At 44.2% G+C, this 24,360-nt stretch overlaps 1 protein-coding gene across 1 annotated transcript; it reads right to left on the bottom strand.

The window, feature by feature from the left end:
* Positions 1-7,719: 7,719 nt before the first annotated feature.
* On the bottom strand, positions 7,720-10,349 carry LOC129409167 (putative uncharacterized protein ENSP00000383309). Its single transcript, XM_055154348.1, has 3 exons — positions 10,344-10,349; positions 8,386-10,153; positions 7,720-7,808 (listed from the first exon to the last, which is right to left on the bottom strand). Exons 1-3 carry the CDS (start codon positions 10,347-10,349, stop codon positions 7,720-7,722), a joined length of 1,863 nt encoding a protein of 620 aa, XP_055010323.1.
* Between the last annotated feature and the right edge of the window lie 14,011 nt (positions 10,350-24,360).

Here is a 24,360-nt window from a genome sequence, read left to right as displayed (position 1 = left end):
GACTCGAAGTCCCATCAATGGAAAGAAAGCAAGGTTAGTGAGTTTATTAATATTTGGGGGAATCACTGTATTCAGGCCAAATTGGAGGAGTCTTATTGGAACTGGGCAGTTTTTGAAATGTCTGAGCGCGGCTACAGACGGTCCTGGCTCCAATGTCAACAAAAAATAAAGAGCCTGCGAGCCAAATACAAGGAGACTAAAGATGAAAACAAACAAAGTGTCCATGGATGTGCAATCTCTCCATTTTACCAAGAACTGGACCATACCTGATTTTCAGGTAAAACGCTTCGTAGAAACTGTCTGACCTTGCAGCATTAGGATTCGTTCGCTCGACAGTAGGCGGGTACTTTTTTTATTTAACCAATCACTGCTATTTGGTTGTGACGTATGTAATGTGCCAAATCCCGTTGGAAGAAGGGCGATAACGCGTTTCCCCTTGATAAAACTCAACAAACATTCTCTTAGTTCCGGCTTTAAATCCTCAATCTCAGGAATAGTTGCCAACACAGAATGTCTGTCTTCGCTACATCCATCTCGACCGTTTTGTTTACTGTTGTGCTGTTCCAAAAAAGGGACCCAGACAGGCGCTTGAGTTTGACGTCATGGCTTCACAGATCTTCGCTGATTGGCCGGTGCGCGGTCTACAACTTCCGGGGTTTTTGCAAACTGTCTAGTGTTTTCTGATTCCTGACCTATTCACTGGAGAGAAATGAAATTGAGCAGAGGCACTAGGTGGCACCAGCCTGGCTACCAGCATTTAGGCGACTTCCGTAACCAATGAGTGCGCTCGCTTCGTGTGACGTCGTGTCCTCCAGTGCACATGCGGGACACTTTTGGAGCATTTAAAGTTCACACTGGAGATCACGTACAATTCACATTTAATTGGAAATGTGAACAGCCTTGCAAAAAAATGGATTTTACAAAAAAAACTAAACGGATTGAGCATAAAGCCCTGTAGTCTGACCGTAGCCTAAATGCGGGGTGAGCCTTATCAGAACACCCTCTAGTCAGAAAATCCTCTAGTCAGAAGATCCTCTAGTCAGAAGATCCTCTAGTCAGAAAATCCTCTAGTCAGAAGATCCTCTAGTCAGAAGATCCTCTAGTCAGAAGATCCTCTAGTCAGAAGATCCTCTAGTCAGAAGATCCTCTAGTCAGAAGATCCTCTAGTCAGAAGATCCTCTAGTCCGAAGGCCCTCAGAAAATCCATGTTCAGGTAGTGTTACAAATTGTTACAAATGAAATTGTATTTCAAGTTTTAAATATTTTAAAAAGTAAATATTAAAAGTAATAAATATATTAAACCCTTAAAATACAGCAAAAATGTTTGAGGAAATAATGATTTGGGTGGAAATGGCGTCTTAAGTGTAACAGGGTTAATAATTGTCTGATTTTCAGGCAACAACTTGCAAAATGTTCAGTAACTTGAGCTCTACAACCTTCATTTCAATTTTATTTTAAATCTTTTTCTTTTAATATAGCATTGGTGGGTTTGTAAACCAACAAATTAAGTAAAGCTGGCCTTAGCTAAAGCTGTTATGCATGATTATGCGTTTTCCTGTCAATATCTCTAAAAATGTTGATGTTGCAGCCATTTTTAATTGGTAAACATCCAAAAGTTTACTAATTCTTCCCTGATATCCAGGGATTATTCCCTGTTGCTTTCATCAAATATACATTCAGTTGTTCAAGAGAAATGTTGCTGACAAACCAATAGAAGAGGGAATGATTTTCTGACTAGTGGGCCTTCTCATTAAAGGGCCTTCTGACTAGGGGCCCTTCTGATGATAAGGGTGTAACCCTAAATGCTCCTAAACCATGCTTTCTTATGGTGGAACTTCCGATTAAACAGAGATCTCATTCATTTCAATGGATAAAAACATAAAGTCAAGTTAAATTTTCATGTGCACCAACAAGTCACACTGCACTGATTCTCTGAGAGGTTTTAAAACGTCTTATTTGCTTTGAGGATCGGCCCCATACAAAATAATACAACCTGAATGATGATGGCGACGCCCAAAGCAACTTCTGAATTAGGTAAATAAAAAAATACAGAGAGACATCAGTCTGGACTTGTCACACAAAATGGCTTTTGCAACAATGCTAATTTGTCATCACTCCCATGGACAGAGAAAGCCCGTCTCTGTCCTCTGTGTCTGCTTTGACCTGACTTATGTCTTCCTGTGATCTCCTCCTCTTTGTTGAGCTCCTTCTTCTCAACATCCACACAAAAGCCTCCTCTGAAACGTGTCCCGGGTTTGATCTCACGTTTTCAGAGTTAAAAAAAGGCATTCCTGCGGTCTGTGGTCCCCTTCATTCCTCTGCAGACGGTGTACAAGAGCAGTGCATTGTGGGATCTAATGATGGACAGATCGCGGCGGTTTAAGTTTCCTCTGATGATGTTTTGGGGGGGGGGGGGAGGGCGTGACACTTGTCCCGTCCCCGATGAAAGTGCCCCTCGGTGGGATTAACTCGCCGCCGTGCCCCTCCTGCCCTTGTGGAGGTATGTGTCCGCGGTGTAACTTCATCCGGTGAGTGTGTTCTCGTGGAGCGGTGGAGGTGTCAGTGATGGGCAGACAGCGGCGGAGGGCCTGAGCAAATATTTGGGAAGGACAAGATCTCGAGTCACAGGATCTCCCAAGACAAAAGTGCTTCGAGCTTTTGCGTACATGAGAAAAATGATCTTGTGAGATTTCTTTTCCATATTTTTACTTTGGGATTGGACAAAAAAAAGAGTGCTACAACGACAGCAAAAATATGGAGTGTAGTAGTACTCTATGAAGTATTTTTCGGACTATGAAGCGCACCGGTTTGTAAGGAGCATTAAACGAAACAAACGGAGGACACTTGAGACTGATCCCTTAGCCCAGACATCCACAATCCATGCCTCCCTGTCTTGGTGAATGTTTATTATGAATGTGAATGTGGATGGATCATTTTAGTTTGTTTTTTATTTCCTACGAGGACGACTCAAATATACACTTGAGTATTAATGTGTTTAATGCAGCTTTGCGCACATTTGTTTACGTTTTACAGAAATTCAACTTAAAACCACATGACTAATTTGCATAAACTATGAGCGCTGAAAAAAACAGCTTGTTCCTTCAGTCCGACTAAGGCCCCATCCACACTAGTATGTATTTGAGTCGTTTTTCGTTGCGGATGCAGTGTTCATTCACACTAATCCGATGGAAAACGGCTCCAGAGGCGGAACGATCTGGTGCCGCCAGCTCCCACGAATTCATCAGAGCACAGATCTGATCCGGCACTGTGTGGAAAACGTTGATACGCTGACGTAGGAGTTCTAGTTGCGTCCTTATTTGATCATGTCACTGTGAATTGCCCCTTCCTGATTCTCTGGGTTTGTGACATCGCTCATGTGACGCTATTGCAGAAAACAGTTTAAACAAACCATGGACAAACGGGAAAAGCGTAGCTCGAACTACTTCCTCGACTTGAAATCGGCTCCTTCAACTCCAGACATGGTGCTCCACTTTCTTGTTTTTACGGCCCACGTGACGACTTGATGCCATCCTAGTCATGTGACTAACGTTGCAGGTGGTTTGGATAGGGAACGCTTTGATTGTGGACTAGAGATGCACGGATGGGCTATTTTTTCATCCGCAACCGCGACACAAAACTCATCATCCGCCCGCTGTCCATTTTGCACCGAAGGTTTTCAAAACCGCACCCGCCCGCCATCCGCCGATTGATTTTAGATTTTAGAACAATCATACAGCAAACAAACTAAGGAGCCTCGATAAAAATGCAAACTCTATAGCTCATTCATTCCAAAATTCGCTCAGCGTGTATGTTCGCATTCTTAATTGTCCGTAACAACCCCAAACTTACCTGGTTTTCTTGCGCAGCTAATTAATTGACAATGTTTTCCGACTAGGCTGTTTTTGAACCTTCTTGCCTTCGTGTTGGATGTTGTTACATTCTGAACATTCTGCCATTGCTCGATGTTATTTCAAAGTCATAGCCTCACTCCATCGGTCTTTCTTTAAGTTTTAAAAACCCCGAGTGGCAGTCTACGCTATAATGTCTGCGTGTTTTAAAATATGACTGATATCGAAACAAAATAGACAGATCATCTCATCCAGATGAACCTTTATTGAAATCAGGCAATGCCCTCTTTATATTCCAATTGAAATAGGCAAGAAAAAATATGCATAACTAAATAAATATGGCCCTATAGCCACTTATGTGTTGGCAAACAGCTGAAATAAATTAGAAATAATAAAATAAACTGCATATAATATGTGCCTCGTAAACCTTAGGCATCAATAACCCGACACAACCTGAACCTTCAGAACATAAAAACGAGGTCAAATGGGCTAATTAAGGACATGACGTACACTTCATACTACAAGCATAGACAATGAGACTCGTCTTTTCAGATGTAGGTAACAATACTTTTTTTTTTAGTAGTTAAACCGCCACCCGCCCGAATTTAATTAAAATATAATTTTTCGTCACGTCATCCGCCCGACCCGCGGATTAACCGCGGATACCGCGGTTGTAACCGCAATCCGCGCATCTCTATTGTGGACACAGAAATGACATGTCTGGATGCAAATCGTTGGCGATACATTTGTTTCAGCGTAAATGTAACCAAAAGGACATGACTCATTTACTCTGCGAGGCTCCTGACTATAGCAGTCAGAATGCTCCAACAATCCATCAAGTGTGGCTTTGTAGTTTACCAAAATCATACTAAAACATTTGGACAGATTTTTGAGTACTGTGTACCACATAAAATCAGTTCGAGGTCAGTACGCACAACCAGAATTAAACCATAAATTGCACCGGATTATAAGGCACACTGTCGATTTTTGAGAAAATGAAAGGATTTTAAGTGCACCTTATAGTCTGAAAAAAGGATAAATAAAAAATTGTGAACTGAACCACAAAATGTATTAAAGATAATTTAATTTCATTCTCGTGGATCTAATGTTGTGTCTCGTCACGTAGGACTTGAGTCTCATCCCACCTCTAGTAATAAATAATTAGGCAGCAAAAAATTGGAACACGCTTCCAGCTGACCTTAAAACTTTCACTAACTACTACATTTTCTCTCATGGGCTAAAACAACGGCTTCTGAGCAGGCGAGTCATCATTGGGCTTCTTCAAACCTTTAAACATTCTGACTGATTGTACTGTAGATGTATTGTGTAGAGAACAGAGTCGGCGTCAGAGCACATCTACTGGAGGGGCATGGGTCACCAGCAGGGGGGGCACTGCCATTTGAGAAATATTTTAACACGGTGGAGTCATACACAGCAGACATGCTATCAAACACGTTTTTCTTTAACAGTATTAGGCTAATTATGTGTTGTTATTATTATCATTATTATATTAAGATTATTATTATTAGCTGCAATAGTTGTTGAGGCTGTGTGGTAGACGATACGCACACAAGACAATAATAAAAGGTTGAGGTTTATTAAAAAACAATAAGTCCTGCCACTGGTTGTAAACATTAAACAACAGCCTCTCGTCAAAAACACCTCTGAACTAGAAATAGCCACGCATCGGACAGCACCAGGGCTGTAGTGAACGTGGTACGCGAGTCGCCGTCCAGTCCTGTCCTATAGAGACCTGAGACTAAACCAGGACTAAACCAGGACTAAACCAGGACTAAACCAGGACTAAACCAGGACTAAACCAGGACCAGTGGCGGCTGGTGGTATAATTTTTTGGAAGGGGCACCAAGGGCAAAATTATAAATACATATAATGAATAATATATGTATTATATATATAGGCTGTAGTATTATAACAAATACCAGAAACAGACATTTTGGTTAGTATTGGCTGAACAGTATCGATCAGAGCACAATGAACAGCCAAGCGCAAACTTTACGCAACAACACAACGTAACACACCGCTCACACCCAGACCCAACAACGTCAGTAAAACTACAATAAGAGACATGAACACAGATGCCGCTCCTACAGCACACGACAGAACAACCAGAGCAGCTCCATCGCACCCACCAGCTCATTTACGCACTATTAACTCTTAACACTATAACACTATTTACCTGTGAGGCTCCAAGTTCAGATTTGCCGCAAACTAATGAAAACCAGCCTCTTACCTTCTCCAGAGACTGAAGCAGAATGTTTCCTCTGTCCACTGTCCCACTGGTTCTGTTTCCAAAAGTCTATTGTCCAATATGAAGAGATGAAACTGGTCCAAATCCTGGTCCAGTCTGGTCCGTGACGCGAGGTCCGGGAGCCGAGTGGTTGTAAAATGAGTCTTAATCCCACTTCCCACTTAAATCTGAAAGTTACAGTCAGTCCATATCAGCACCAGGTAGAATTATGCCTCTGCGCGCTATGCTCAGGTCAAACTTTTACACCCAGAAACGAGCGGGCAAAGGCGGATAGAGCAGCGAGCGACTGCCCTGGCCCCGGCGGCGATAGTCCCGGGTCCCAGCGGCGACAGTCCCGGGTCCCGGCGGCGGGTCTGTCAGTGTCTTTGACTCTGTTCTCGCCATTTCCTGTGTGGAGCTTTAGGCTAAAGTAGCAGCTGCCGCTAATCGTGGAGCTGCTACGTGTTGACGCAACAGGGTGACGTGACGTGACGTGAGTGACAGGACAGTTGTCCAATCACACTACACTAAATAAACAGAGACTGTGATGTCATTGATGTCACAGTAAAGTTTGTGCCCTCGGCCCGAAGTGAAATGCGCCAATCAAAATCATTTTAAAATAGTAATAACTAGAAAAGCAGTCAGAGAGCGCAGACCTCCGCCAAGGACTACCCCCATTTTTTATATAAATTGCGATAAAATCAGTCTTCTGGATCAGATCTGGATCAGCCTTTGGAATATGAAAGAGGATCCCATTGTCCATCCCTGAGTCAAATTTCATGGGGTTTGGTCAATAATTAACCGAGATATTGAGAAACAAAATTTTTGGCCTCATTTACCACAATGTTAACTAAAATTTCAAAGTGATCCAGAATCCAGGATTTCTTCCGGATCAGCCCCAAAATGAAATCAGTTCTTCCTTTTCACATTTCCAACAAATCCTGAAAATTTCATCAAAATCGGTCCATAACTTTTTGAGTTATGTTGCTAACAGACAAACAAACAAACAAACAGACAAACAAACAAACAAACAAACAAACAAACAAACAGACAAACAAACAGACAAACGCCGGCAAAAACATAACCTCCTTGGCGGAGGTAATAACATTGATTAATTTGGTAAATGTACATTTTAAAGGATTTTGATGACAATGAATTTGAGTATTTTTTGGAAGATAATGATCAATTTGAAATCTTGTATTTATGGAAATTAGATTGAATGAATTTTGATTGTTTTAAACGTTTAATGATGAATTGTATAGTGGTTATTTTAAGGAGACACTGTTACTGCTGAAATGTTGGTCTGTTGGATGTAAATAGTTTATTTAATGTATTTTTTGTATCTGCCCAAGGACTGCAGATGGAAAGTAGCTTGTAGCTAAATCTGGCACAGAGCATCTTTTCTTTCTGAGATTAATGTTTTCTGTGCACTGTCCTTGTTTTAAATAAATAAATAATACATAATAGGTGTATGCTACTGTGCCCAAAGGTTCCATATAGTAATGAATTCATCTTTGCTGTGAGAAAGAAGCTACAAGAAAACACTCCAAAACAACTCTACACTCTAAGATACTATTGCCTTAAACACTCTGTTCATCTGAAATGAGAGAAATTCGATGTTGTTCAAAACAATGTGTGAACAATGAGCTCCTTCCTTTCGTTGTGTTCTTGGGCAAGACACTTAACCCATCTCGCCTCAAAGAGCTTTGAGCCTAGGTGGAAAAACACAGAATAAAAATGTGACAATTTGTGTTACAAATTAGCAACAGAGGGTGTCCAGAGTCATGTCTCGTCTCATAGAGATTGCGTCTCCTCTCTAGAAATTGTAGGTATGCTACTATGCCCAAAAGTTGGATATAGTAATTAGTTGTCTATATTTGCTGTGTGAAAGAAGCTACAGGAAAACACTCAAAACCTGTTATATCGTTTTTAAAGTAACAAACTTCTGGTGGAGGTTCTGCCATCGGCCTGTTTCCATGGCGATGTTTTTACTTTGACTGGAATGTTACACAGTCTGGCAAACATATGGTGCGTTCGATTATCCGTCCGACTTGGAGGTCCGAGGACGTTGCCTAGCGACACACACTGACACGCCCGTTTTTCCTCAGACGGCGCAACTCGGAACAACTCGGAGGAGACCGAGCAAGGTTTGCGAGACAAAATCCACGATGGCTGCGTCCACTGTCACGTTTAAGTATGACCTGTTTTCATTGTGTTTGGAGCTTTGGTGGTTTAAATGACAATTTCAGTCACTCGTATCACTGCAGTATTTTACTGTGTCCATATCACTGCCTGTGGGGGCGGTGGTCGCTGTTGGGTTGGTCGGTGTTGCGGTGATCGGTGTTTTGGTGGTCGGTGTTGTGGTGGCCGGCGTTGCGGTGGTCGGTGTTGCGTGGTTGCGGTCGGCGTTGCGGTGGTCGGTGTTGCGGTGGTCGGTGTTGGTGTCGGTGTTGGTGTTGGCGGTGTTGCGGTGGTCGGCGTTGCGGTGGTCGGTTGCGGTGTCGTGTTGCGGTGTGGTGCGGTTGGTGGTTCGTTTGCGGTGTTGCGGGTGGTCGCCGTTGCGGTGGTCGGCGTTGCGCGTGTCGGTGTTGGTTGGTCGGTGTGCGGTGATCGGTGTTTCGGTGGTTGCGTTGCGGTCGGTGTCGGTGGTCGTGTTGCGGGTGTCGGTGTTGCGGTGGGGGTGCGGTGGTCGGTTGCGGTGTCGGCGTTGCGGTGGTCGGCGTTGCGGTGGTGCGGTGTTGCGGTGGTCGGCCGTTGCGGTGGTCGTGGTGTGCGGTGGTCGGCGTTGCGTTGGTGGTCGGCGTTGCGGTGGTCGTGCGTTGCGGTGGTGCGCCGTGTTGCGGTGGTCGGTGTTGCGGTGGTCGTGTTGCGGTGGTTGCGTGGTGCGTGGTGGTGGTCGGCGTTGCGGTCGGTGTTGCGGTGGTCGGTGTTGCGTGTGGTCGGCGTTGCGGTGGTCGGTTGTTGCGGTGGTCGGCGTTGCGTGGTCGGCGTTGCGGGTCGCCGTTGCGTGGTTGGCGTTGCGTTGTGGTCGGCGTTGCTGTGGTCGGTTGCGTTGCGTTGGTGGTGGTCGGCGTTGCGGTTGGTCGGTTTGTGTGGTCGGTGGTTCGGCGTGGTCGTGTTGTGGTCGGGTTGGTCGGTGTTGCGGTGGTCGGCGTTGCGTGTGGTCGGCGTTGCGGTGATCGGCGTTGCGGTGTTGCGGTGGTGGTGCGGTGGCGTTGCGGTGGTCGGCGTTGCGGTGGTCGTGGTCGTGGTGCGGTGTGTCGGTGCTGTGGTCGTTGCGGTGGTCGGCTGTTGCGGTGTCGGCGTTGCGGTGGTCGGCGTTGCGGTGGTCGGCGTTGCGGTGGTCGGCGTTGCGGTGGTCGGGTCGGCGTTGCGGTGGTCGGCGTTGCGGTGGGTCGGCGTTGCGGTGGTCGCTGTTGGTGGTGGTCGGTGGTCGGTGTGTTGCGTGGTCGGCGTTGTGGTGATCGGGTGTGCGGTGCGTGGTCGGCGTTGCGGTGGTCGGCGTTGCGTGTGTTGCGGTGGTCGCGTTTGCGGTGGCGGTGGCGCGTGGGCGGTGTTGCGGTGGTCGTTGCGTGGTCGGCGTTGCGGTGTGTCGGCGTTGCGGTGGTCGCGTGCGTGGTGGTTGGTCGTTGCGGTCGGTGCGTGCGGTGGTCGGCGTTGCGTGGTCGGCGTTGCGTGGTCGGCGTTTGCGTGGTCGGCGTTGCGGTGGTCGGCGTTGCGGTGGTCGGCGTTGCTGTGCGGCGTTGCGGTGGTCGGCGTTGCGGTGGTCGGCGTGTGGCGTGGTCGCGTTGCGTGGTCGGCGTTGCGGTGGTCGGCGTGTGGTGGTCGTGCGGTGGTCGCGTGTGTGGTCGGCGTTGCGTCGTTGGCGGTGGTGGTTGCGGTGGTCGGCGTTGCGGTGGTCGGCGTTGTGTGCGTTGCTGGGTGCGTTGCGGCGTGGTGCGTTGCGTGGTGGTCGGCGTTGTGGTGGTCGCGTTGCGTGGTCGGCGTTGCGGTGGTCGCCGTTGCGGTGGTCGCTGTTGTGATGGTCGGTGTTGAGGTGAGGCCAGTGTTGAACAAACTTGTTTTAAACAGGTGTTGCTAAAAGTCCTGATTCTAACAGAAGATAAACAACAACAACAGCTTTGCGTCTATAGTTTTCTTCATGTAGGACACACGAAACATAATAAAACGCTTGAAGTGTGGACGTGATGTCATATCCAAGATCCGAGTGGGAGACGGATGGATAATCAAACGCACCATTAATCTACCTCCATGAAGCCATTTACCTGTCAGATCTACGTAGAGGTTACAACGCTCACAGTAAAAATAAAATGTGTGGTTTTGATTTCGTAATAGTAAGACCCAAAATAAAATAAATCTAAGATAAGCCTATATATTTTTAATGTCATCATGTGCAGTATTACAAGCAAAGCAAAAACACGAGACAAGCAGGTGGTGAACCCTCAGAAAAGTTACACAGTGTAATGTTAAACTGTGTTGTATGACATTATTGAGTGTTTGTGATAGATCGTGAATGATCAGAGGAATTTCTCAGCTTTGGAAAACTTGGAAACTTGGCCCCAGGAAGTGAGAAACGACCTGAACTTTTGAACCCCTGCGCGCGACTGCAGTCTTCACGTGTCTCGAATCCTTCTGAAATCACAAAATTACAGCAGTTATATGGGGTAAGATGGGGTTTTTTTTGGTTCTTTTTTACATATATTTGACCAAAGCTGAACTGCAGTGTGGCTTTGATGCTTAAATGATGTGTGAAAGTTGAGAGTTTGTGCATCTGGCTTCATACACATTCCACACTGACACATGTACAAAGGGCTATTGTGGAGCAGATCTGAGCCATCCTGGATCTGAACACTGCAGGGATGGCCTCTTTTCTCTCTCTCTCTCTCTGTGCACAACTGATGACACCTTTAAAGGACACATATTATGCATTTTTTTACATTTTAACCCTTCCAGACCTAAGGACGATTTTAGTACATTTGTCCTCGTCTGGATATTTCTTAATTTTGCTGTTAAAACTCCTCCTTTTACCCTCTAATGAAGTGTTACACATCCTTTTTTTCAATACAACTTGTTATTTCACAATCTGCTTCTGTAGTTGTGTCCTATGGCTTGTAATAAAAGCTACAAGACCAGAAATACAAATTGAAAAAAAAGACACTTTATAAAAATATTCCATGAAGTCCTTGTATTTGCTGAGGTCGTTGGTGTTAGACTAGTGCATGTCAATGGTCATAGTTATCCTGACACTAAAAACAGTCTTACCTACTCCACAAAACACCTGAAGAAAATCTATTATTACACCAGACTGTCCATGTAAATGTCTGTGTCGATAGAATAATTTTAGAAGTAAAACCAACCTTGTATTTGAAGGATTTATGTCTGAGCAGCAGCAGTGAGTTGTACTTCCTGATAGAAAACTTGGCAGCGGTGGATTGATATATGAGAAAATAGTCCCTCAACATGCGACGAATCATGCGGTGCAAGGTTAGTTCTATTTCAAACATGATTCTATCAACACAGACATTCACATCGACAGTCTGGTGTAATAATAGATTTGCTTCGGGTGTTTTGTGAAGTGGGTAAGACTGTTTTTAGTGGCAGGATTAACTATGATCATTGACATGCACTAGATGGAATATTTTAAAAAGTGTCTCCACACGTCTCCAACACTCTGGCTCACTAGGAAATGAGGCCCTATGTCCAAAATTCCAGACTGTCCGTTTATACCTTTTAAATATATTTTTTTCTACTGTGATTGTCATTGTCTGTCCTGTGTTTGTGTACAGCACTTTGGCCTACTGTAAAGTTTTTAAAGTGCTTTATAAATAAAGTTGGTATGGTAAACCAGGGGTGTCCAACATGTCGACCTCGATCTACCAGTCTATCGCCAAGGTAGGCTTGGTTTCGAGTTCGGCCTCATGACTGTTTTTTACGGTCTTGGTATTGTCTCAGACTCAACCGCGTTTGGACTCGATCTTGGCTCTCACTCAAGGTCTGACACTCGCCATAAACTTGTACCAGCGTATAGGACTGTGCAAGGCTTCTCCCTGCAGCCTGTGCGCTCATCTGGTGCCTACGGACAAACACACACACCTCCAGTGTCAAGTTTGCCTAATAAAAGTACACAAATGCATCTGTATTTGTCACAATGTGCTTTTGGTAAATGTGCAGAGGCTGGTAAATACTGCTGCAAAATCAGTAATAACTCCAGTTAGAAACTTGAAAAAACTTAAAAATCCTACCCACTTTCTTTACTTTTTTCACTGTTTTGTGTAACAAAAGGGGTGAGGGCCCAAAAAAGGGGCGCAGAGTGTTTCAGTACAGTACATTTAGTTTGGCTTTGTAGTAGGTAGATCAGGCATGTCCAATCTATGGCCCGTGGGCCAAATACGACCTTCAGACAAATTTTTCTTGGCCCTCAGGCTTCCAGGTGAATTGGCCCAAATTACCTTTTTACTTAAAAATTTACTTTTTACTGCAGGTTTTTTGAAAATCTTCCACGATAAAGCAATTTTTTAATATTTAGTGTGTGGTTTTAAGGATTTTAGTGTGAATAAAGACTGATGGCTCATTCTAATGTGTTAAACATGCACATGTTTAAATTATTCACTGTATTCAGCATCAGTCTACGGCCCTCGATCGGCCCTCTGCTTCACCTGTGTTTTGATATGTGGCCCTTGATGAAAAAAGTTTGGACACCCCTGAGGTAGATCATTTTGACTCATTTTATAAGTAGCTCGCATGCTGGAAAAGTGTGCCCCCCCCCGCCTTTAACCCTTGAATACTTTGTTGACAGAGCCATGCATTCACTGTGAACACATCTGAGCGTAAAATGAGTCTGGTGACGGTTTATGAGCTTAGAACTGTAAAGGAGGTCAGTATTTTCACCTGTGATGCAACAATCCAGGCAAAATGCAAACAGAGCATTTGCAGTTCACACACACAATACTTTTCGTTTGTAGCTTAAAGAAAATATAGCTCAACTTCTTTAGAAAGTCGCTTTTGTCTCGTCCTGAAAGCTCCTCACATCTACAAAAACCGGACTCCAAATGACTAATAATCCCTCAGGTTTAACAAAGCCTGTTCCTCTGAGCTCAAGTTCAAAGTGACGCAGACTTCATCGATCCACATCACACTTCAACTTCTCCCCAACATCTGCAGCGGAGAAAGAAAAAGAGAGGGAGGAGGAGGAGGGGAGAGAGGGAGAAAGAGAGAAAGAGCGGGAAAGGTGAGAAAAAGGAGGAGGGATTGAGAGAGAGCGACGGAGGGAGATGGTCTGTGACAGTGGAAGGAAAAAAAGATAAGACAAAATGAGAGAGTGAAAAGAGAAGAAAGGTTGAATGGTAGAAAACGGAAAGGAGAGATGAGGACGGCGTGAGGGAAGAGCAGGTCAGGGACAGCGAGACAAGAAAGAGTGAAAGGAAAAGAAGGGCAGACAAGTAGAAGAAAGAATAGAGGAGAGGTTTGTGACAGCACGACAAGAAAAGGTGTGAAGAGAGAGAGAGAAAGGAGAGGTGACAAAAGAGAGGGAAATGAGGAGGAGCGAGAGGAGTAAAAAAAGAATAAGAGGAAGAGAGGATGAGTCAGGAGAGAATGAAATGTGGAGGGGGGAGAGAGTAAATGAGAAGAGAATAAGAGAAGGAGAGAGAGAGCGGCGTGTCCCCTCAGGCTGCAGTCGGGACATTCCCTCACAGTGAATGGGACATAATTAAAATGAGTCTTTTCCCTGATCCTGACACTTGACGGACACTTTGTCCCTGGGCGTGTCCTGTCAGGCTCCTCTGCACTTTAACTCTTTCTCTTTTACACTGAGTCCGTGCGTCTCACCGACATTTACTTTTTATTAAACACTACACTGTTTTTTTCAGGGTTCAGGTGACGTCACAGGATTGTAGGTTTGTGACACGGGGGGTATGTTTCTTTACCTGATATTTTCTGTCATTATTTTATTTTCTGTCATCAGTGTTGGGAAGTAATTGAATACATGTACCGAAAATTCTGAATACTCATTTTGAGTACTTGTATCCTGGTACAGCTGCAGTGCCTCAATACACAATTAGAATTAGTGAGAAAAATAGAAAACACAGATCGTGTTGTGGGCATCTGTGTGATTTTAAATTCTCCAGTTAGTGAAGGGAAATCAAAGGTGTAACAAACATAAAGCTGTTTTCATCAATCCGTGTGTCATTCATTCAGTCCAGGACCAGACCGAGACCAGACCGGGACCAGAGCGGGACTAGAGCGCGACCAGAGTGGACTCCGATCCTCAGCTTCAAGCTCCGGCCCTGCCATGGCCTCTGAGCCTCCGGTCTGGTCTCAGTCTGGTCCCGGACTTGGATCAGTCCTGGTTCAGTCTGTATGCAGCACACAAGTCCGGCATCACAGTCACGGAAGTCACATAAACGGGAAACAGTCGTTATCCATTTTTTCCATTCTTCATTTAAACACAAAATTGAAAACTGAAAAAACTAATTGTTATCTGTTTTTTCATTTTGAAGAAAACATAATGAAGAAAACAGTTGTTTTTTCATTTTCTTATTTTTGGTTTTATATTGAAAAACTAATGAACAAATGATGCACGGATTTTCATCCATCCAGTTCTTCCTCTTTTCTGGGTCTGGGTCACGGGGGCATCAGTCAAAGACGGGACTCCCAGACTTACTTCACCGAAGACACGTCCTCCAACTCCTCCAGCGGTTCCCCAAGTCGTTCCCAGCCCAGAGACAGAGTCCCTCCAGGGTCCTGGGTCTTCCCCAGGGCCTCCTTCCGGTGGCACATTCCTGGAACACCTCCCGAGGAAGACGCCCAGGAGGCATCCAGAACAGATGCCCCAGCCACCTCAACTGCTCCTCTTGACGTGGAGGAGCAGCGGCTCTACTCCGAGCTCCTCCCATGTGACTGAGCTCCTCACCCTGTCTCTAAGGGAGCGCCCAGACACCCTGCGGAGGAAACTCATTTCAACCACTTGTATCTGTGATCTCGTCCTTTTGATCATTATCCAGAGCTCATGACCATAGGTGAGGGGAGAGACAGAGATTGAGCGGTAAATGCAGAGCTTTGCCTTTCGACTCAAATTACATTTTGACTAAATTATTTAAATGCAACTTGATGTAAAAGTATTCAAAGTATTCAGAACACAGTACCATATTTTCCGAACTATTAGGCGCTCTGGATTATAAGGCGCACTGTCATTAAATGGTCTATTTTCAAACTTTTTTCACAAATAAACCGCACCGGACTTTAAAGGAAACACAACAGTTGGATGGGTGAGTGGTTTTGTTTGTTTGTCGCGTTCACGGTGACTCTGGGCTTTGTTCAGTTGTGGCGTGTAGGGAGGGGTGCTGTCTGTTCAGTTGTGTCCTAGAAGTGGCACATTGCACTCGCTTTTTCGGTTCGTTCCTCTGTTCCGTTCCTCGTCGGCGTGGAGTGATGAGTGTGTCTGTGGGTGTTTTTCGCTGTGCGGTCGCTGTCTGCTCCGTGTGTGTTTGCGTGTTCTGCGAGTGGTGCGGCTTTGTCGTTTACTAAAGTCGTGCTGGGACACCTGAGTGGATTCGTGTATAGGGCGCTCTGGATTGTGGTGCGCGGCCGTTTTTTGACGGGGTTGGAGGTTTAAGAGCGCGTCTAATAGCCCGGAAAATACGGTACTCTGACGGACTAAATACACATTTAAACTGATAAAATAAACACATTTTCAAAGTGTTCTTTCCATTACTGATTAACACCACATTTCATGCATGTCTCTGTGGAAAAGTTGCCACAATAATGTCAAATTACAGGTCAGATCTGTGGAGAGGACACGCCTGCTCAGTCTAACAATACATTTTCCCACATCCCACTGAGTTATTTATTTTTTTGAGTAAAATCCCAGGACTCTACTGTCAGTTGAAAATATGACAACACAGGATTAACATGGCGACAAGTTTGTGGAGCCAATCCCCAAGAAATAATGAATAATGATTTGTAGATCGTAAATTTTGACATTTCTTTACAAAAACAGCGAATCTCCCAAAAGAGACTCTCCATCTGAACACTGTAAACAGTTTCCTCTTTTCACATTTTGGGCTAAACCAGGACTAAACCAGAACTAAACCAGGACTAAACCAGGACTAAACCAGGACTAAAACCAGGTCTAAACCAGGACTAAACCAGGTCTAAACCAGGTCTAAACCAGAACTAAAGCGGGACTAAACCAGGTCTAAACCAGGTCAAAACCAGGATCTAAACCAGGTCTAAACCAGGACTAAACCAGGACTAAACAAGGTCAAAACCAGGACTAAAACCAGGTCAAAAACCAGGTCTAAACCAGAACTAAACCGGGACTAAACCAGGTCTAAACCAGGTCTAAACCAGAACTAAACCGGACTAAACCAGGTCTAAACCAGGACTAAAACCAGGTCAAAACCAGGTCTAAACCAGGTCTAAACCAGGACTAAACCAGGACTAAACCCGGACTAAACCTGGACTAAACCAGGTCTAAACCAGGACTAAACTAGGTCTAAAAGCAGGTCTAAACCAGATCTAAACCAGGTCTAAACCAGTACTAAACCAGGTCTAAAATCCGGTCTAAACCAGGTCTAAAACCGGTCTAAATCAGGTCTAAACCAGGTCTACACCAGGTCTAAACCAGGACTAAACCGGGACTAAACCAGGTTTAAACCAGGACTAAAACCAGGTCAAAACCAGGTCTAAACCAGAACTAAACCGGGACTAAACCAGGTCTAAACCAGGACTAAACCAGGACTAAACCAGGACTAAACCCAGACTAAGCCAGGTCTAAACCAAGTCTAAACCGGGACTAAACCAGGTCTAAACCAGGTCTAAACCAGGACTAAACCCGGACTAAACCAGGTCTAAACCAAGTCTAAACCAGGACTAAACCAGGTCCCAAACCAGATCTAAACTAAGTCTAAACTAGGACTAAACCAGGTCTAAAACCAGGACTAAAACCAGGTCTAAACCAGGTCTAAACCAGGACTAAACCAGGTCTAAAAGCAGGACTAAACCAGGTCTAAACCAGACTAAACCAGACTAAACCAGGTCTAAACCGGGACTAAACCAGGTCTAAACCAGAACTAAACTGGGACTAAACCAGGTCTAAACCAGGACTAAAACCAGGTCAAAACCAGGTCTAAACCAGAACTAAAGCGGGACTAAACCAGGTCTAAACCAGGACTACTAAACCAGGACTAAAACCAGGACTAAACCAGGACTAAACCCAGACTAAGCCAGGTCTAAACCAAGTCTAAACCAGGTCTAAACCAGGACTAAACCCGGACTAAACCCGGACTAAACCAGGTCTAAACCAAGTCTAAAGCAGGTCTAAACCAGGACTAAACCAGGTCCCAAACCAGATCTAAACTAAGTCTAAACTAGGACTAAACCAGGTCTAAAACCAGGACTAAACCAGGTCTAAACCAGGTCTAAACCAGGTCTAAACCAGGACTAAACCAGGTCTAAAAGCAGGTCTAAACCAGGTCTAAAACCGGTCTAAACCAGATCTAAACCAGGTCTAAACCAGGACTAAACCAGGACTAAAATCCGGTCTAAACCAGGTCTAAAACCGGTCTAAACCAGGTCTAAACCAGGTCTAACCAGGACTAAACCAGGTCTAAAAGCAGGTCTAAACCAGGTCTAAAACCAGATCTAAACCAGATCTAAACCAGGTCTAAACCAGGACTAAACCAGGTCTAAAACCGGTCTAAAACCAGGTCTAAAACCAGGTCTAAACCAGGTCTAAAACCAGGACTAAACCAGGACTAAAACCAGATCTAAACCAGGACTAAAGCAGGACTAAAACCAGATCTAAACCAGGACTAAACCAGGTCTAAACCAGGACTAAACCAGGACTAAAACAGGATTTAACAGGACTAAACCATGCTGCGCGGACCGTGTCTCGTCTTCTATCAATAATATTTTTTATTTCGTTGCGTAAAGTCTGGGCTTTTTTATTTTCTTTTCGCAGACAAAACTTCTTATGTTACGATTTCCTCGTCTTTGTTTCTCTACAGCAAATCAAATAATCCAAAGTAATTCAGATTACATTACTCACCTTAAGTAATTTAATAGATTCCGTTACAAACTACATTTTGAGGTACGTAATCTGTAATCTGTAGGGGAATACATTTTAAAAGTCACCTTCCCAACACAGTTTATATATTTGTGTTTTATTTTCTGCTGATGTTAAGTGTTTTACAGGTGACCGGCTGTTCCGCGCACCTCCTGTATTTACATAGCTGGTTTGTTGCGCGCAGGAGCCTCTCACTCTCCGAGCTGAATCAATGGCCTCTTGGTTGAAACCCTTTTTTTTCTCTCTGACGTGGTGTTTTCTTTAGTGAACAGGTGCTGGTCTCGCCCCGGCCTCACCTCTGACTCACATGGGGCGGCTTGTGTTGATGTCGCTGTCAAAACCCCAAAAACTGCAGGTGACGGGGTCGTAACTTTCAGTCAAAATGTATTGGAAAATTAAAGGTGCAACTTTTCTGGTCTAGGGTCTAAGACCAAGACCAGACCGGGACCGGACCGGACCGAGACTGAGGCCGAGACCAGACCGGGACCAGACCGAGACTGAGGCCGGGACTAAGACCGGGACCAGACCGGGACCAGACCGAGACTGAGGCCGAGACTAAGACCGAGACTAGACCGGGACCAGACCGAGACTGAGACTGAGACCAGTCCGGGACCAGAATGATACTGAGACCGAGACCAGACCGGGACCAGACCGAGACTGAGACCGAGACCAGACCGGGAACAGACCGGGACCAGACCGGGACCAGACCGAGACCAGACCGGGACCAGAGCGGGACCAGACCGAGACTGAGACCGAGACCAAACTGGGACCAGACCATGACTGAGACCGAGACCAGACCGGGACCAGACTGAGACTGAGGACCAGACCGAGACCAGACCGAGACCAGACCAGACCAGACCGAGACCAGACCGGGACCAGACCGGGACCAGACCAGAGGACCAGACCTGAGACCAGACCGGACCAGACCGAGACCAGACCGGGACCAGACCGGGACCAGACCGACCAGGACTGAGACTGAGACCGAGACCAGACCGGACCAGACCGGACCAGACCGGACCAGACCAGACCAGACCGACGAGACCGAGACCGAGACCAGACCGGGACCAGAAGACCAAGACCTGAGACCAGACCAGACCGGGACCAGGCCGGGACCAGACCAGGACCAGACCAAGACTGAGACCTGGACTTAGACCGAGACCAGGCCGGCCTGGTCCTGGTCTGGTCCCCGGTCTCAGTCCCACTCTGGTCTCGCTCTGGTCCCGGTGTCAGTCTCGGTCTGGTCCCGGACCTGGATCAGTCCTGGTTCAGTCCGGCATCGCAGTCACGTAAACGGGAAACGCTCATTATCCGTTTTTTTTTCCATTTTTCATTTAAAAACAAAATCGAAAACTGAAAAAACGAATCATTATCTGTTTTTTCATTTTGGTTTTGGAGACAAATAATGAAGAAAACTGTTGTTGGTTTTATATTGAAAAACGAATGAACGAATGATACACGGATTTTTCAGAACTGCTTTTACCCCATGAGGCTCCTGGTCATTCCCAAAGTCTGGACACACCCTCACGGAGCGGCGTCTTTCCGGTTCTACGGCCCCCGTCTATGGAACCGCAGCCGGAGGAGCTCAGGGCCAAGGAGAACGTTCATGTTTTTAGGACTAGACTCAAGACCCACCTTTTTAGTTTAGCTTTTGACTGAAATCTTACACTTTTACTTGCTTCTGTTGTACACATTTTATTATTTATTTAGGATTTCCAGTGTTTCCTCTGCATCAGGAGCGGAGGTCGGCTGCGGCTGTCGTGTGGGCTCCTGGTGCAGGGTTGGTGCTTTGGGCTTCGTCTCTCCCCTGGGCCCTGTGGTGGTTCCTGGTGGTGGTGAACGTCTCTCTGCTCCTAATGTTGCTTTCTCAATTGGTTCGCCTGTATTCAGCGTCACATTTTACAACCGATAATTTGCACTTTTTTTCACGGTTTGGGTGTTTCCTGCGACTCTGATGAGACTTATATATTAAAATTTTCAGACTGACAGTCGTGAGAGGCTTGTGTGTCAGTGTCTATTACTCCTGTACCGCTGTCACTTTGCACTCTACTGCGCATGCCTCCTGTAGAAAAAGCCGTTGTTCTGCTGCAAATAGTGAAATATGCAGCTGAAAACTGTAATCGAGCAACAGAAAGAAAGTTTGGAGTGAGCGAGAAACCTGTGAGGGAAAGCGGGAATGAAGAACACAGCTTCACTGGAACCCAGAGGATGCGCCACGTAACTTTCCTGGAAGTCACCGGATGAATCGACAAAGCTTGAACTTCAATGACACTGAAACCATCCTGTCAAGATTCAGAAAGACCCGGAATAATTCTAACTGGGACTGATGTTGAGTTTGTCGACAGCGACACAGAAGAGGAAGCGGCGCTCTGTTTACCTCATGGATCTATGGTTTATCTCCACAGGTTGATCAGAAGTGACACCGAGGATGAAGAATTGAATGGATTTAGTGATTTGGAGTGAGATCATGAGTTTGGTGAACTTGTTCTGTTCTGTTGTTTATGATATAATTATCTGAATAACTGTTAATACATTATGTTGACATATTTATGCCTTTTCAGTCTGTTGTTCTCTGTTCTATTGTTTTTACTAGAACTTGATTTTCAAGATGAAACGTCGGTTCCTGGTCTCTGATTTTATAAAATAAATTTCCCCCCAAAAAGTGCAAGTTATATATGTTTTTTTCTTCTTCATTGCGCATTTTTTGGCTGGTTCAACTTATACTCCGGAGCAACTTAGTCCGGAAAATACAGTGTGTGCGGTTTTATGTATTTCAGCATGTTTGTGCGTATGTGTGTGTGTGTGTGTGTGTGTGTGTTTGTGCGTATTGTGTGTGTGTGTGTGTGTGTGTGTGTGTGTGTGTGTGTGTGTCTGGGTTGTTTGGTTGTGTGGAGTCGTTCAGCTCTGGGGGTTGGTGGGTGTGTGGAAGGAAATGTGGGATTGTTTTTAATCACTGTAAAGCACTTTGTGTTACATTTTTGTATGAAGAATGCTTTATAAATAAACTTTGATTTGATTTGATTTAAATTTTTGAGATATTAACGACACCTTTAGCTTAAAAATACTTTAAAACGTCCCAAAATGCGGTCAGTCGTTTGTGTTGTTTTGTGCTGCAAAAACTTTCATTTGTGCTATTGTGGTTCTCAAAATATTAGCAATTTTATTTTTGGGCGATGACGTCATCCAGCTCCTCAAAATGTTAAACAGCCTCAAAACAGGCAGAAAACATTTGCAGTCCGTTTGTTCGTGACAGTTTTCATTTGTGCGAGTATATTTTAAAAAATTATTGATTATTATTTTTGTGGAAATTATATGATGTCATTTCCACTCAGCTGACGGCAGCTTTAGCAAAACTCTGCAAAACTAGTGAAGATAAAGACTGTGGAAATGTCTGTATTATTATATAAAATATGAATCAAAAGCAAATTTCTAAAGACTGATACAGACTTTTCCACAATCTGTACCATATATTCACTTTCTCTCTCCTCTGTACCATGAAGTGTTTTTATGAATGAGGCCTGTTGTCGTCTCCTTGAAGTGATCACCTCTGATCTTACACTGCCCCCTGGTGTACGTCACAGAGTGGTGCAGTCCAGATGTGATGTTAAGTGTACAAGTACTTGAAATTAAATATATAAATTAAAACAAACAAAAAATAAAAATAAAATGTTCTTCCTCACAAAACAACATAAATGTTAATGTTTAAATTAATACATTGCGAATCCAATTCTGTTTGATCTCATGACATCATTTAAATATTGAATAGCATATTTACAGTTTTTCTCCACTGGTTTGGCTCATTTCTTGAAACAGATGTGACATTCTCAAAACAACATGGACAAATCTCTAAACCATCCTGCAGTCGTTCACAACAGAATGTCATTTCTCATTGATTTAATCAAATTGCAAATGTCTTAGTGTTTGTCTCAAGTGTCTCAGTGCATCTTTGCACATGGTTCTGTAGAAGTGTAGAACAGTTTCCACAATGAGTCCATGTTTAGCACATTTTTCAAATAAATCGATTTTGCTGATCTAAACTCCAAGCTCCAAAACATGTCAGACTGATTTCACTGTCTAAATCATCATGTGCACAATAGTCTGTTCAACTGTCAAAATCAGTCAAGAACATGACACCATGAACACCATATATGCATTTTTTTTTGGGAACATTTGATAAATTCATGACAGTAATTGACAGTCAGGTGAAATTAGAACTTCCTGTCACTCTATGTGACCGTATGGAACAATGTGAATTTCCACCGTGGCTCATTCTTCAGGTCTGGTTCATGCTCATGGAGCTTCTACCGCTGTACTCTCTTTTCCTCAGTCTGATTGAGTTCTTTCCGCTTGGAGGTGGAGAGTGTATGAACATTGGGCTCAAGACTATAGGTCCCTGCTCCATGGAACAGATGCTGTGTGTGAGGACATCACAGAGGAGGGGATGGTTGAGACATTTGAGTCGTTTCTTCCCTCTCTCTGACGACTGCGACCAGTGAATCCAGGTTATTTTGACAAAAGCACTAAGTGAATGCAAAAGAGCCAAAGCAACTGAGAAGGATCTTTGCAATTTTGATGGTCCTGACTCTTTATTTGAGAAAGGAATCTGCTTTGAAGCTCGTGTGAACAGTTTTGGGAGAGATATGAGCTTTTGCTGATGAGCTGTAATATTGGACAGAACTATCAGACTGTTTGGCCAAATGATCTTATAGGTTTAAGAATGTCAATTTTGTTTCAAGAAATGAGCCAAACCAACGGAGAAAAACTATAAATCTTGTTTGTTATCCTTTGATTTAAAAAAGAGCTCATTTCAAAATAAAAAATAAACAAAAAGAGCTCAGACTGATACGACATTGGCGTTAAAATGTACATGTCAGACTATCTCATTACTTGCACATGCACAGAATTAACATCTATTTACGGGTCTATAAACAAACCTTATCCTGTTTGAAGTTCATTTGTGTGGACAGATCTGATTGTCCAGTAGCCACGATTGAAGTTGACCAGAGAAGGAGCTGAGTGTAGGAAGCTCACGAACAGTTTGAGAAGAGCGGAAAGAGAATAATTAGTGCTGTCATGCGATTAAAAAAATTGAGAGATTAATTAATTATGATCTGTAATTAATTAATCTAATTAATCTCTTTTTAATCTCACCTAAAAATTGCTGAGAAAAGCTTCAATTTGAGGTATTTTCATTTAAATTCATTATTACATTATTGTGGCAGATCAAAAGACTGATATAGAACAAAAAAAAAGTGACTTTATAAAGTCATTTATTGTTTAACAAATCTCTCCAATTTGGCTGTTGAGCCCAAGTCTCCATGAATAAGAAACTGTTTGCTGTAAAGTAGCAAAGACGAGGAAATCTGAACATAATAACTTTTGTCGACTTAAAGACAATAAAAAGTCCAGTCTTTCCTTAACCATATTAAAAATATTATTGATAGAGAAATGCTTTATATATGAGATCACTGGTTTTAGTCCTGGTTTAGACCTGGTTTAGACCTGCTTTAGTCCTACTTTAGTCCTAGTTTAGGCCTGAAATGGGTTAGTCCTGGTTTTAGTCCTGGTGTTAATTCTGGTTTAGTCCTGGTTTAGTCCTGGTTTTAGTTCTGGTTTTAGTCCTGGTTTTAGTTCTGGTTTAGTCCTGGTTTAGACCTGGTTTAGTCCTGGACTGGGTTAGTCCCGGTTTTAGTCTTGGTGTTAGTTCTGGTTTAGAGGCGCACAGGAGGAAGCGCGGTTTACACTGTGTACGTGAGAAAACGTATGCGGTGCACAGGAGCACGTCGGTGTCGGTGCAGTAACTACGGAAGGAAACGTGGTCCGTGCGTTCTCAGGTTAATGACGATGATGAAGGTGTGTGTTTGTTTGTGTGTATTTGTGTGTGTTTGTGTTTGTGTGTGTTTGTGTGTTTGTGTTTGTGTGTGTTTGTGTGTGTTTGTGTGTGTGTTTGTGTGCGTGTCCCCTCATGTGGCAGGTATAGGACAGTAGTGCAGACATCATGAGTCTATGCAGGTTGTTTTCACCAGTGACATTTAAGTTGTAGGCGATTTTATATTTGTTATTTTCTTTTATATTTCACGTCGGGAGAATAATTTCCAAGACACAAATGTGTTTTTCCCTGTGCACTGCTGACTCTGTTCTACTGGCTCTTCCACCTCGTCCATTGTGCGACTGACGCCGCCAACGTGAACATGACGTTT

The sequence above is a fragment of the Boleophthalmus pectinirostris genome, unplaced genomic scaffold (assembly GCF_026225935.1).
Source record: "Boleophthalmus pectinirostris isolate CB_2022bp ecotype Guang Dong unplaced genomic scaffold, ASM2622593v1 HiC_scaffold_19, whole genome shotgun sequence".
Taxonomy (NCBI): domain Eukaryota; kingdom Metazoa; phylum Chordata; class Actinopteri; order Gobiiformes; family Gobiidae; genus Boleophthalmus; species Boleophthalmus pectinirostris.
This window is presented reverse-complemented; position numbering and strand designations above follow the sequence as displayed.